Source organism: Mus musculus, chromosome 17 (assembly GCF_000001635.26).
Source record: "Mus musculus strain C57BL/6J chromosome 17, GRCm38.p6 C57BL/6J".
NCBI classification, from domain to species: domain Eukaryota; kingdom Metazoa; phylum Chordata; class Mammalia; order Rodentia; family Muridae; genus Mus; species Mus musculus.
Window position 1 is genome coordinate 32,410,143 of NC_000083.6, and position 14,332 is coordinate 32,424,474.

Below are 14,332 nucleotides of genomic sequence, written 5' to 3' on the forward strand. Positions count from 1 at the left end.
TATGTATGTATGTATGTGTACCATGTGTGTGTTTGATACCCATGGAGGTCAAAAGAAGGCATTGAATTCCCTGAGACCAGAGATACAGATAAAGACAAATCTGAAACACTATGGGGGTACTGGAAACTGAACCCAGATTCTCTGAAAGAGCAGTAAGTATTCTTCTATTTTAATATTTATTATTTTATGTATGTGGGTACACTGTTGCTGTCTTCAGACACACCAGAAAAGGGCATCAGATCCCATTAGAGATGGTTGTGAGCCACCATGTGGTTGCTGGGAATTGAACTCAGGACCTCTGGAAGAGCAGTCAGTGCTCTTAACCTCTGAGCCATTTCTCCAGCCCCAAGCAGTAAGTATTCTTAACAATTGAGCCATAGCTCTAGATTAATATACATAATATATAATACACACACACACATATATACACATGTATGTGTATATACACACATATACACGTGAGATAAGGTCTTCTGTATTCCAGCCTGGTCTTGAGTTTTCTATATATATATATATATTGCAGGTCATTTTTTTTTATTAGATATTTTCTTTATTTACATTTCAAATGTTATCCCCTTTCCTAGTTTCCCCTCCGAAAATCCTCTATTCCCTTCCCCCTCCCTCTGCTCCCCAACCCACCCACTCCTGCTTCCTGGCCCAGGCAGTCCCCTATACTGGGGCATAGAACCTTCACAGGTCCAAGGGCCTCTCCTTCCATTGATGACCGACTAGGCCATCCTCTTGCAGGTCATCTTTAGCTACATAGTGTGTTCAAGGCTAGCTTGGGCTACAAGAGGATGACATGAACTCCTGATTTTTTTGCTTTCTACCCCTGAGCCCTGAAATGAAAGGTATGTATCATCATGCTTCATCTATGCAGTGTGAGAGATGGAGCTTATGCTTTTGTATATGCTAGGCAAGCACTCTATTACTGGGCTACACTTTCAGCTTTATTTTAATTAATTAATTAACTAATTAATCAGAATTAGTTAGGTTTTTGCAAGACAGGGTTTCTCTGTGTTAGCCCTGCTGTGTAAACTAGGTTGGTCTCAACTCCACCTGCCTTTGCTTCCCAAGTTCTGGGATTAAAGGCATGTGCATGTAAGTTAATAAATTGATTAAAATTTGGGATAGGGTTTCATTATGTAGCTATAGCAGGACTGGAGCTTGCTTGGTAGAGCAGGTTGTTCTCAAATTCACAGAGAAATGCCTACCTCTGACTTCCAAAAACTGAAATTAAAGGTGTGGGCCATCTCAGCCATATTTTACTAAAATGATAATTTATGGTTGTATATATTTACTGGGTACAATATGATGTTAGAGAATATTCCTATGATGGAAAATGACTAATCAAAATGGGAGGCTTTTCATTTGTGGTACTGAAAGTAGACCCCCCCAGGCCTCAAATATGCAAGGCAAACATTCACCTATGAAGTGTTTCCCCAGTCTAATGGAGGGATGGTGTGGTTAGTAAAGCCACCGACTGTCCCTGTAAAGTCAGAGGTTTCTGATCTGATATGTTTATAGTTTAGATAGGCCCACCCCATTCAAACCACTCTCTGTGCACAAGAGCTACTCCGTGTTCTGCCACATTGACTGGGGTTAGGGGTTGGGGTGGGGATCATCCACAGAGGTCAGAAGAGGATGTTATCAAATGTTATGCTCTGTCATCCTCTGCTTTATTCTCTGGAGACAGTATATCTCATCAGATTTAGAGTTTGGCCGGCAGCCGCCAAGCCTCAGCAGTCCTCCTGTGCCCACCCTTCATAGCGCCAGGGTTGCAGAAGCATCCGGCAGCGCCCAGCTTTTTACATGAGTAGTGGGGATTTGAACTCAGATTCTTATTCTTATCTCCTGAAGCACCTCCAGAGGTCTTCAGTGTTATTAGTTTTCTGCATACTGGGCCACTCCCCACATTTCCCCGTTTCACTTTCTCTTTTCCTTTCTTTTTCTAGTGCTGGAGATGAAACCCAGGGCTCCCGGTATACTGGACAAGTGCTGTCACTGAGCCACAGTTTCCGGTTATGTTTTTCAATGTAATTTTTTTAAGGAAATGGGGTCCAATCTGCTCATTCTGTGACCAACAGTCCCAATGTGCCTTGAGCTAACACTTCTGAGAGTGGCCCTCTACCAGTGACCCAGGGATTCCAGTGGAGAGAATTACTGTTTGATTACAGTTTGATGCTGTCTTCCAGTAGCTGAGTTCTGCTTGCCTGCAGTGGAAACCGCCTTGACTGCTGCTCTGGCTGCTTTCCCCCCAGGTTTTGCCTTCTTACTCCCCAATAGGGAAGTTCTAGGGTTGCCTCCAAATCACCATTTTGTACTGAAATTAATTTATTTGTTTTTGTTTTCTCGATTCTGTAGCACAGGTTAACCTCTAGCCTTGGTGGCAAACAAAACGCAAGGGTCCATTTTCAGTACAAAAGTCCCTTAGATGGGCTTAGGTTTCAGGTAAGCAAAAGGAAGGCATTGGCTTCTTTGCCCTAACAGCTTGTGCCTTCTTCTTGTCTGGCCTTTTAGTTAACCTTCTTTCCAAACCAAGGTTATCTTTACAGGATGAGAGGGTACAGGTAGCATCATGACCAAGAGCAAACATTGAAAAAAGGGGGAGATGGATGGATAATGGAACTCAGGCAACATGCAGCAAAGCAGGGGAAAGGAATTTTGATTAGGACCATTAAAAAAAATAAAAAAGGACAGTTTTTTCCCAATGGGGCGCCATTGCCAGTTTTGTTGGCATTTCACCTTACAAGGTCGTAAAATAAACTGCCTCAATTTTTGTCATCCCGACTCTCTTGTACTCATTGTCAGGAGGGATCAGTCCCTAAGACCCACGGCTTCCAAGAAAACCTCCCCTCCTTCCTCTATCTTCCAGTTGCTATGATTACAAGTATGAGCTCCCATAGCCAGCTTGATTTCTGTTGTAGTGCTAGAATGGAGATCCAGAGCCTTGGATGGGCAGTGGCGGCAATGCCTTTAATCCCAGCACTAAGAAGGCAGAGGCAGGCAGATCTTTGCGAATTCAAGGCCAGCCCCGTCTGCAGAGCAAGTTCCAGGACAGCCACGCCACACAGAGAAACTCTGTAGGAAAACAAAACAAGACAAAAACCACAAAACAAAACAAAACTAAAAGCCTCTTGCTTGTCAACTAGGTTCTCTCCCACTGAGCCACACACACATTGCTTGCATTTTGGTCTCTGAGGAAGGTGATACTCATAGAGATTTCCTTTCAGTGGTCCCTTTATTGGAGGTCTGTGGTTGCTCAAAGGATCATCAGGGATAATACCTCCTGGATCTTCAAGGGTCTCTCAAAGGAGTTCTTAGTTTTCAACCTAGAAGAAATAAGAGAATATGAAACTTAGGTGTAATGTGTGGTTGGGTCTGCCCTCCTTGCTATGGAATCTTGGATATAGAACAGGACAGGAGCCCAAAGTGAAGGAGTGGACACCAAGCTGATGGGGAAATGTCTACAATCCCAGCACTTGGGAGTCTAAGGCCAAATGATTTGGAAAGTTTAAGGCTAATCTTGGGCCCAGCATCCAGGAGGCAGACAGATACATCTGTGTGAGTTCCAGGTTACATAGTGAAAACACTGTCTCAAAAAACAAAAAACAAGAAACAAAACAAAACTAACTAACCCAGGTTATACCACAAGTACAAGCCCCTATTAAGACAAATCAACCTTGCAAATACAGAAGTGGATGCTCACAGTTATCCATTGGATGGAGCACAACGTCCCCAATAAAGGAGCCAGAGACTGTACCCAGGGAGCTGAAGGGGACTGAAGCCCTATAGAAGGAACATCAATATAAACTAACCAGTACCCTCAGAGCTCCTTGGAACTATACCACCAATCAAAGAAAACACATGGTAGAACTTGTGGCTGTAGCTATATTTGTAGCAGAGGATGGCCTAGTTGGTCATCAACGGGAGGAGAGGCCCTTGGTCCTGTGAAGGCTCTGTGCCCCAATATAGGGGAATGCCAGGACCAGGAATGGGAGTGGGTGGGTTGGGGAGCAGGGGGAGGGGATAGGGGATTTTCGGAGGGGAAACTAGGAAAGGGGATAACATTTGAAATGTAAATAAAGAAAGTATCTAAGAAAGAAAAAGAAAAAAACTCAAACATGTCTGCAGGCAAGGGCAGGCAGATAAATAGCTTAATGAAAACAGGAGTGGCAACATAGAGGTGAGGCTGGAGGATCCGAAATTAAAGACCATCCCCCACCTTGCCTCAAAATCAAAACAGCAGGCCAGGCGTGGTGGCGCATGCATGCCTTTAATCCCAGCACTTGGGAGGCAGAGGCAGGCAGATTTCTGAGTTCGAGGCCAGCCTGGTCTACAAAGTGAGTTCCAGGACAGCCAGGGCTACACAGAGAAACCCTGTCTCAAAAAACCAAAACAACCAAAAAACAAACAAACAAACAAAATAAAAACAGCGGCTGGAGAAATGGTTCCATCAGCAAAGTGCTGGCCTTGCAAGCATGAAGACCTGAGTCTGATCCCCAGAACCCACGTAAAGATGCTGGGTGAAGTGGCATCTTTCAACCCCAGCGCTGGGGATCTGAAGACAAGAAGACTTAGCCGACTAGCCAGCAAACCTAGCCATTTTGGTGAGCTTCAGTCTGATGAGAAATCCTGTCTCAAAGGAGGTAGATAGATGCCTTTCCTGAGGATAACACCAGAAGTTGTCTTTAACACCACAGACATAAACACACACATGCAAATGCATGTGCACACGCACACACTAAGAAGAAAAAAGAAGGAAGTAGCAGTTGGATGTAATATATTTCAAAAGCCTGCAATCTCTGCACTTGAGGCAGAAACAGGAGGGTGGTGGGATCGGAGGCAAGCCTGACCATCACAGTGAGTTCAAGGCTAGCTTGGGTTAGACTTGTGTTTCGCAAACAAAACAGACTCTGGTAATGTGACTGTGTGGTCAGGTAGTGGTAGAAATCAGAGGCTGGGTGAGATTTTTAGTTTGGTTGTGCTGGCTAGGTCTAGATTGCTCTAATGTAAGGAGCCTCAGGAGTCAGGGAGTCAGAGGCTATCAAGAACCCGCAGGGTTGTGATGAGCAGAGGAGAGCAACAAAGGAGTAGGGACTGGACTGAGGTTTTGCCAACAGCATAATTTGGAGCAGGTAGGTTAGGCTTGTATGAGCAGCCGCCTTCACACTAGGAGTCTGGAGTGAGTTCTAGGCTGGTGTCCTGAGGTAGTGTAGGCAGAAGGGTTTTATCTTAGGCATTGTCATAAATTGATAAAAAAATGTTATAAGACAAATTGCTCTTCAGATGAGAGCTTTGAGTAGCATCAGGCCACAAGCATGATGAGGCCCCGAAGAGAGAGAAACTTCAGTTCCCAAACAGCCCAGGCTGTAGCTGTGGCTGAACCGCAACAGTGGTTTCGGGGAGAGAGCTGGACAGCAGAAGTCTGTAATCTAACAAAGCTAAGTAAAGAAGGCCGGACTGAGGTCAGAGGGGTGGTGTCAGAGGTGTTAGGAGTTAGGCAAAAGGTGAGATGACTGGGGCAGGGCTAGGGCTGAAGTTGTGTCCCAGAATAGACAGGACAAATGATGCCATAGAGAGACTGAAGATTGTGCCTGAGCCATGTTTCAAAGGTGCATGGGTGACAGGCTAAGCTCAGGCACAGGGACAAGCAGACTCACCTCTGTGAAGTGAGGCCAGGTGCGCAGCAAGTTGAAGAGCGCGTTCCCGGGGCAGTGGGTGAGCACTAGCTGGCGGTGGCCAAGCAGCTTGTAGTCTGGCCGCAAGAGACCTGCGCGAATTGCGCAGCTCGGGAGCGCGTCGCGCACCGTGTTCAGCGCAGCTTCGTTGGGCAGTGACCCAGTGTAGTTGCCCACGAAGGCCACACCGAAGCCGCGGGAGTTGTAGCCGCGTGTGTGCGCACCTACCCAGTGCCAGCCACGGCCCTGGTACAGATAGCCGTCGGAGCCTACCACGAAACTGCGGAAGGGATGGGATATTTAGGATCAGCGGGACTCTGTTCCTGTGCCTTACAACACCAAGTGCAACACACTGCTTCTGTTTCATTCAATTTAGTATCATTTGAACACCAAGTGCAAACCCGGAAACCTTTCTTTCTTGCAAAATGGTGCAGAATACCCTAATCATAGCATTCAGAGAAAGAATCAGGCAGAACTCTATGAGTTCAAGACTAGCGGTTTCCACATAGTGAGCTGCAGGCCCGCTGAGACCGTGTTTCATTTGGAGGAGGAGGAGGAGGAGGAGGAGGAGGAGGAGGAGGAGGAGGAGGAGGAGGAGGAGGAGGAGGGGCAGCAGCAGCAGCAGCAGCAGCAGCAGCAGCAGCAGCAGCAGCAGCAGCAGCAGCAGCAGCAACAACAACAACAGTAGGAGGCTGTGGTGGCCTAAGCCTTTAATCCCAGAACTAGGAAGTTCGAGGCCAAGGTTCCAGGACAACTAGGGATACACAGAGAAAACCCTGTCTCTCAACAAAACAAAAGAAAACAAGCTTTCTCCTTTTTGAATCTACCCCTAAGAACCAGTCACATCCCTCTTCACTCTTCTGGCACTCTTCTCTCACTCTCCCTTGCGGGACTCATAGCCCCACCTCAGTTTTGGACCTCGCCCCTTATTTTGACCACAGTCTGTTTTTTGACCATGCCCACTACAAAATTCTACTACTACTTGCTCATGTCAGCCCACTAGTTCTACTCCCTGCCTTCCAGTCCCTTCCACAGTGGACTAGGCTAGGTCCACCTGTAGCCGATGTCATCCCACTTGCGCACATCCTGGTGGAAACGCTGCATGGAGCGCATATCGGCGGCGCAGCTCTGGAAGGTGGTGCAGGGTGGCGCTGGCACGTATGTGTGATGCACATATAAGAATCCAAGTGGCAGCCGGAGTGGTGTTGGGTGGCCTCGGTAGGGAGCCGCTCCCCAACGGCAGCGGGGGTGAATGGCTGGGCATCCTTCAAGAGCAAGGGAGCATTAATTAGACTTGGATTATCAAGCATTTCCTCTGGAAGACAGAATCTCTATTAAAATGAACCTGTGGGGCATCCCTCCGGCCTCCAGGGTTTGACAAACATCTAGTTTTAGGCCAGGGAGATGGTTCAGAAAGCATACACAAGAAAGAAAGAAAAAGAGAGAGAGAGAGAGAGAGAGAGAGAGAGAGAGAGAGAGAGAGAGAGAGAGAGAGAAGAAAGAAAGGAAGATAGATAGATAGATAGATAGATAGATAGATAGATAGGATCCACTATATGTCCTTCCACTTCAAGGAGAAAACCCAAAAGTGTAAATATGGTAGTGTATCCCTGTTAATTTCAGCATTTGAGAGATCAAGGAAGGGGGCTTTCAAGTTCAAGACCAGCCTGGGCTATATATGTAACCTTGTCTCAATAAACAGGTTAAAAATAAATCAGCCCGCATGTGTTGCCTTCCAGTTGTGTGCTGCCTCTTGTGCCTGATAGGTGTGGAGTTCAAGGTCTTATGAGGCCCAGGCTGCCCTTGATATATATTCAAGAATGACCTTGAACTTCTCAGGCCTCTACCTCTCAAGAGCTAGGCTTACCAGCATGCACCACTATGAACAGTTTACTGTGGTGGTAGGAATTGAATACAGGGTCTTTCTTATGCATGCGCTCTACCCCAACCCCCCCCCTTTTAACATTTAAAAAAAATCATATAAATTCTTATTTATTCTTCAAGGACCAACTCTAGCATTTCTTTGCCCATGAAGTTGTCTTTATCTATAGATTCTGCTGTCCCCCTGGATTTCCTGAGCCCTGGATCCTGTTGATCCAGGGGGATCACAGCGGGCCGTAAGTGTCTACTTAGGAGGAGCCAGGGGGAACTCCTTACCCAGGAAAGCCTCAGTGAACTCCTTGGTAGCCAAGGTGGCTACCTGAGCCAGCTGCTCTTGGCTAATGTTCTGCAACTGTAGGTGTTCTGGCTCCAGTTTCTGTAACAGGACAAGGGCCTCCCATACCTGCTGGGCCAGGGTAGGGGCTGAAGTCAAAGCAGCACCGTTCTGCCTTCGGAAGTTACTTCGGAACACCGGATCTCCATTCACCCCAGCTCCATAGTACTCTCTTAGCAGGTGGCTGAGGGGTGGGTGGGGCCTAGGGATTTGGCTCAAGTGGTTCCCAAGGAGAGCTCCATCTAAGGCACCATTGAGGAAAGCCATGGTGAGCCTGGATGCCTGGGGGTCCAACAGTGTGAAGACCCTGGGGGCAGTAAGCTGGTCCCAGCAGCCCTCAGTTCCCAGTCCTGGAGGACTCCAAGTCTGGGACCTGTGGAGGAAGGTCAGACCTAAGTCACCAGCCAAGGTGATTGCCAGGAGTCTGTCCACAGTGGTGGGAGTCTTGGCTTTGTCGTTTGGTAAAGTGGCTCCAACATCTGGAGAAGAGGCATTTGGAAAAGCATCCATGAGTCCTGGCCAGGTGGCTCTAATATTGGCCAAGGTGTCTCCAGTATCACAGGGGATAGCCAGACAATCTGAAGGCAAGTTAGCAACGCTGTGTGCCTGTAGACCGGCCTCTAGCCCAAACAGCAGAGGCTTCACAGCTACGGTGGAGCCATCAGGTGCCAGCACCACTCCATATTCCCGCCCATTCTGTACATCGTGTTGAGCCACCTCAGAAATCAGTGCTTGAAGCTCCGGGCTGAGAGAGTGAGGATCTGGCTCTGTAGTGTTGTGGCTTGGTGCCTTCAGCAGCAAGCGCTGGTGAAGGGAATTGTGGGTGCTGGAGTTCTTGGCTGACAGAATCCATGCAGAGGCAGTGATGCTGGCCTCAGTCACTGGTACCTTTTGCTCAAGTTCAGCAAGGGCCTGGATGATGGAGTCCATGAGCAGAGGCAAGGAGGAGGCTGCAGGAAGAAAGAATGAGTCAGCCCAGCCACCCAGCTTCATTTGTTCTGGAATGTTCCTCTGTTCAGGTCACATTTTCCAAGTGTTCCTAGCTCTTCATCAGACACCATTGTGACCAGCACTACCATTGTGTAGAGGAAGAAACGGAGGCACCCAGACTGTTGCCTGGTGGTTAAGGAGGTAGAACTGTCTGAGCACTGGGGAGCCATGGAAAGACTATAAACAGGATAGAGGCCTGGCCAGGTTAGCATTTGTGGTGGTTTAAATAAAAATATCTCCCATAGGCTCATAAGTTTGGCCCATTGGTCATTAGGGAGTGGTGCTATTGGGAGGGTATAGGAGGTGTGTCCTTGTTGGAGTGGGTGAAGAAGCCCACTGGGAGTGGGCTTTAGGGTTTCAGAAGCCCAAGCCAGGCACAGTGGCTCTCTCTTCTTGCTGCCTATGGATCAAGTTGTAGAACTCTCAGCTCCTCCACTACCATGTCTGTGTAGCATGCTTTCCACCACGCTAAAAATGGACTAAACCTCTGAACCTATAAACCAGCCCCAATGAAATGCTTTCCTTGATAAGAGTTGCTATGGTCATGCCTGTAATCACCTCATTTAAAAGTGCTGAGGCAGGAGGATCACTACAAGTTCAAGGCTAACCTGAACTACATAGTTCCCTGCCATCCTGGCTACAGAGTGGGATCTTGTCTCAGACAGACAAACAGACAGACACACAGACAGGTGAACAGACAAACGAGTAACCAAAGGTGGGGGAGGAGGATGGGTTTTCCCCTCTTTAAGAAAAGGAATGCAAGCCAGGAATACTGGCACACGCCTTTAATCCCAGCAGAGGCAGCTCATCTCTGAGTTTGAGTCCAGCCTGATCTATAGATCGAGTTCTGGGATAGCCAGAGCTGTAGTAAGACCTTGTCTTGAAGAACGAAAGAAGGAAAGAAAGAAAGAGAGAGAGAGAGAGAGAGAGAGAGAGAGAGAGAGAGAGAGAGAGAGAGGAAGGAAGGAAGGAAGGAAGGAAGGAAGGAAGGAAGGAAGGAAGGAAGGAAGGAAGGAAGAAGCAAACAAACAAGTAGAAGTTAGAAATGTTTGGTTATCAGGTCCACAGCAGAGTTATGGGTTGTTGGATAATTGCCAATGTTTATTGAACCACTTATCATGTGCCAGTGACGTATTTAACCTATTTAATCCTCACAAAGCATTATACGGTATATCTCATTAGCTTCCTGTTACAGATGAAGCATCTGAAATGGAACTGTCATGTTAGTTGCTTCAGGTTACCCAGCTAGGAAGTGGAGGAGGTGTGATGTGCATCTGAGAAGGTAGGTTGTTTTGTTTGTTGCAGGGGCTGCTTCTATATTGGAGGCTGGCCTCTAACTCATTATATAGTCCAGGCTGACCTTCCAACTCATGAGCCTCCTGCTTCAGCTCCTATGTTCTGGAAACAAGTGTTTGTACATCTAGAGCCTCAAGGTCATTTTAATCCTAGTGTCTGGAATTGGTGCTCTTTTGTGGGCAATGCATTCTGTAACTTGGCTCTTTTCTGTGTAAAATATCCTTTCTCTTCTACTTCTCAACCAATCCAAGCTCTCCTTCCTCCCATCCTGGTTCTGTGTATCTCTTCTCCAGGAAATTATCCTTAACTTTTGCCTCCAGGTCTCCAGGTCTTTCTGGCATCCCTTCCTTGATTCTATAGGACTTGAGTCATGTAAGGTGCCAGCATGGCAGTTTGCTAAGAGCTGGAACCTTGTCCCATTAGGGTTGAACAAAGCAAGTGCCCCCCCCCCCCAGGCCTCTATCCTCGGACTCACCTGCCCCTGGCTCTGGCCACAGCAGCAATCCAAGCACGATCCAGAGGGCACCCCAGGCCTTCATGGTGGGTCTCCAGTTCCAGGGCACAGACCCAGCAGAGAACCTCGGAGGCCCTAGGAGGATAGGAGCATGAGAATTAACCTGTCGCAGTCACCCCAGCGAGGTAAGGTTGTGTGGGAGTAGAGAGCCTAGGTCAAGGTTATCTGGTCTCAAAGTCCTGTCCCCGTCCAGAGTGACGTGATGGGTCAACAAGACAGGTCCCTGCCAAAAGAAGTCCGTAGACTGGGAAGTTCACACTCCAGAAATGTAAAATTATAATCAATTATTATTATTATTTTGCAGAATTGGGATTAAACCTAGGGAGTTAAGCAAGCTGGGCAAGCACTGTGCCTTTGAGCTGTGTCCCCAGCTTCCATTTATTTATTTATTTATTTATTTATTTATTTATTTATTTATTTATTACATTTTATCTTATTTTATTTGTTCTAAAATATTTTTAAAAAGACTTTAGTGAGTTAAAGTCCAGCCTGGTCTACAGCCCCCCCTTTTACATTTTATTTATTTTATCTTATTTTATGTATTCTAAAATATGTTTTAAAAGACTTTAATGAGTTTCAGGGCAGCCAAGGGCTATGTAGAGAGAACCTGTTTCAAGCAAACCAAAACAACAAACAAACAAACACCACCAACAAAAGACCTCCCCCAAACCAAAAACCAAAAACCATCCACTCCTGTGTTTAAACCAGGCAGTGGTGGCCCATGACTTCAATTCCAGCACTCAGGAGTCAGAGACAGGTGGATCTCTGAGTCTGAGGCCAACATGGTCTACAGAGAAAACCTTGTATCAAATAAAGTGTGTGTGTGTATGTGTGTCTGTACACACACACACACACACACACACACACAACTGAAAGTCTTTGATAGGCTATTTTTCTGCTGATGAAATGAGCCAATCCAAGCCAGATTTGAATATAATAAAGGCAGGTTGATTGGGAAGCTGTTTTAGGTGAGTTCACTGGTTCTAAGGACTAAGGCCAGGGAAGTCACCATGGGGGTGGGGTGGGGAGAAAATAGAGAAAGGGCAAAAACGAAAGTACAGAGGAGAGGAGAGGAGAGGAGAGAGAGAGAGAGAGAGAGGGAGAGGGAGAGGGAGAGGGAGAGGGAGAGAGGGAGAGAGGGAGAGAGGGAGAGAGGGAGAGAGGGAGAGAGGGAGAGAGGGAGAGAGGGAGAGAGGGAGAGAGGGAGAGAGGGAGAGAGGGAGAGAGGGAGAGAGGGAGAGAGGGAGAGAGGGAGAGAGGGAGAGAGGGAGAGAGGGAGAGAGGGAGAGAGGGAGAGAGGGAGAGAGGGAGAGAGGGAGAGGGAGAGAGGGAGAGAGGGAGAGAGGGAGAGAGGGAGAGAGAGAGAGAGAGAGAGAGAGAGAGAGAGAGAGAGAGAGAGAGAGCACAAAATGCAAAATGTTTGGATTATATGAGGAGCACCTGGGGGAAGGGCAGCTCTGCCTGGGCTGGAAAGTTCATGGTTTGGGGACAGGGTATACCAGGTAAGAGACCGAAGACCAGCTCTGCTTTGATATGTAAAATATACACTTCAGGCCCTTGTGTCCCCCCTCCCCAATAAACATGCCTTTAATATATTCTAATCTGGCTTGAATTGGCTCATTTCACCTACAAAGAAATAACCTATCAGTATTATTATTGTGTATACGTGTGTAGTGTGTGCTCATGGGCTATGTGTATGTACCACAGCATGCAAGGGAAGGTAAGAGGACGACTTTTGGAAGTCAGTTTTCTCCTTCCTCTTGGAGATCTAGAGAGAGAACTCCAGTTGTCAGGGTTTGCACAACAAAATGCCTTGACCCACCAAATCATCTCTCCAGCCCTTTTATTTTAATTGTGTATATATGTGTGGGTTTTTGCAGGAGGGCCATGCCTATGAAAGACAAAAGAAGTCATTGGATTCCCTGGATTGATTGATTGATTTATTGATTTATTTATATTAATCATCTCTCCAGCCTTTCTTTCTTCTCTCTCTCTTTCTCTTATCTCACCCAGCCCTTCCTTCCTTCCTTCTTTCCTTCCTTAACTTCCTTATTTATTTATTTATTTAGACAGCCTAATGTAGCCCAGGCTGGTTTCGAACTCCTGATCCTCCCAACTCCATCTCCACCTCCCCACAGTCCTGATATTATAGTGGTGTGCCACACATTGCTATGTTTTTACATCTTATTTTGGGAAAGGGTGTTTCTATGTAGCCTGGGCTTGCCTCAAACTCAGGGTCCTCCTACCTTAGATTCTTAAGTGTTAGGATTTTAGGTGAATACTAGCTGTACTGGCTAGTTTTGTGTCAACTTGACACAGCTGGAGTTATCACAGAGAAAGGAGCTTCAGTTGAGGAAATGCCTCCATGAGATGCAATTGTAAGGCATTTTCTCAATTAGTGATCAAGGGGGAAAGGCCCCTTGTGGGTGGGACCATCTCAGGGCTGGTAGTCTTGGTTCTATAAGAAAGCAGGCTGAGCAAGCCAGGTGAGGCAAGCCAGTAAAGAACATCCCTCCATGGCCTCTGCATCAGCTCCTGCTCCCTGACCTGCTTGAGTTCCAGTCCTGACTTCCTTTGGTGATGAACAGCAGCATGGACGTGTAAGCCGAATAAACCCCTTCCTCCCCAACTTGCTTCTTGGTCATGATGTTTGTGCAGGAATAGAAACCCTGACTAAGACACTAGCATATCTAGCTTACATTCTGCCCATTCTTGGGAGTGATACTTTGAAGTCAACCCAGTTCATCCTGCCCTGTCTCAGAAGTGACAGCCCTCGAGCTGCCTGCTAAGACAGGCTAGGCTGGCTAAGGTGGAGGCTTGTTTCTGTTGTCTGAGATTTTTTTTCTTTTCATTTCTTTTTTCCATTCTCCTTCCTTCCTTCCTTCCTTCCTTCCTTCCTTCCTTCCTTCCTTCCTTCTTTCCTTCCTTGCTTCCTTCTCGCTCTCTCTTTTACTTTTCTTTAAAAAACAAAAACAAACAAACAAAAAAAACCAAGGTCTTGCTATAAAACCCTCAGAACTTTTGCTGTGTAGACCTAGCTGCCTTCAAACACAAAGATCTGCTTGTTTCTGCCTCCTGAGTGCTAGGATTAAAGGCACACACCATCATACCCAGAGACATCCATCAGTTTTTAAAGAAGAGAGATATCTTTTGGCTTACAGTTTCAGCAGTTGTAATTCTTGGTCAGTTGGTTGGCCTGGACACTCTGGGCCTTTGAGGAGAGAGGAACTTCTGTTGGAGAAAGCTGCTTACCTCACATAACGGAGATGCAAGAATGGGGGAACGAAGGCTCAGGGTACCTTTGAGTGACTTCCTCCCACTTGCCCTCACCTAGCACCCAGCCTTCTGGGAACTTTTCATATCTACATTCTAGCAAGCAGAGAGAGGAAGCCTGTGGTTAGAGTCACCTCCCCTCCTGTGCTGCACACACATCCCTCCCCCCAACAGGATGCTGGAGAGGTTGGGGTCTTCCTCTTCCTCTTCAGCTTTTAGTCTCTTTCTCTCTCCCTCCCTCCCTCCCCCTCCCTCCTTCCCTCCTTCCCTCCCTCCCTCCTTCTCTGTCTATGTGTGTGCATGCATGGTGCATGTGTGGCACAGGACTGTGAAAGTCAGTTCTCTCCTTCTACCAGTGATCAA

General features: G+C 47.0%; 1 protein-coding gene and 1 long non-coding RNA gene across 13 annotated transcripts; one reads left to right on the forward strand and one right to left on the reverse strand.

Moving 5' to 3' along the window:
* Window positions 1–718: 718 nt before the first annotated feature.
* On the forward strand, window positions 719–2,784 carry Gm41569. Its single transcript, XR_876752.1, has 2 exons — window positions 719–851; window positions 1,956–2,784. It is a non-coding gene; the product is annotated as a predicted gene, 41569 (long non-coding RNA).
* On the reverse strand, window positions 2,317–14,077 carry Pglyrp2 (peptidoglycan recognition protein 2). Of its 12 annotated transcripts, none has more exons than XR_003952170.1 (6): window positions 13,949–14,077; window positions 10,658–10,771; window positions 7,966–8,846; window positions 6,736–6,946; window positions 5,664–5,961; window positions 2,317–3,332 (listed from the first exon to the last, which is right to left on the reverse strand). XR_003952170.1 is itself a non-coding variant. In NM_001271476.1 (6 exons), the coding sequence occupies exons 2-6, from the start codon at window positions 10,719–10,721 to the stop codon at window positions 3,321–3,323; spliced, it is 1,593 nt and encodes a 530-aa protein (NP_001258405.1). In that variant the 5' UTR covers window positions 10,722–10,771; window positions 13,856–14,025; the 3' UTR covers window positions 2,317–3,320. The 12 variants fall into 12 exon arrangements, 10 of the variants coding, with proteins under 10 accessions (NP_001258405.1, NP_001258407.1, NP_001258406.1 ...); NM_001271476.1 differs by having other exon boundaries at window positions 7,839–8,846; window positions 13,856–14,025; NR_073184.1 differs by lacking the exon at window positions 13,949–14,077 and having other exon boundaries at window positions 10,658–10,833.
* Between the last annotated feature and the right edge of the window lie 255 nt (window positions 14,078–14,332).

Coding starts and splice junctions, on each gene's coding strand:
- Pglyrp2 (XM_006524712.4), bottom strand. CDS start 10,721: ATGAAGGCCTGGGGTGCCCTCTGGATCGTGCTTGGATTGCTGCTGTGG. Junction 8,847..10,657: donor GTGGCCAGAGCCAGGGGCAG/GTGAGTCCGAGG, acceptor TTCTTCCTGCAG/CCTCCTCCTTGCCTCTGCTC. Junction 6,947..7,838: donor GTTCACTGAGGCTTTCCTGG/GTAAGGAGTTCC, acceptor TTGCTCTTGAAG/GATGCCCAGCCATTCACCCC.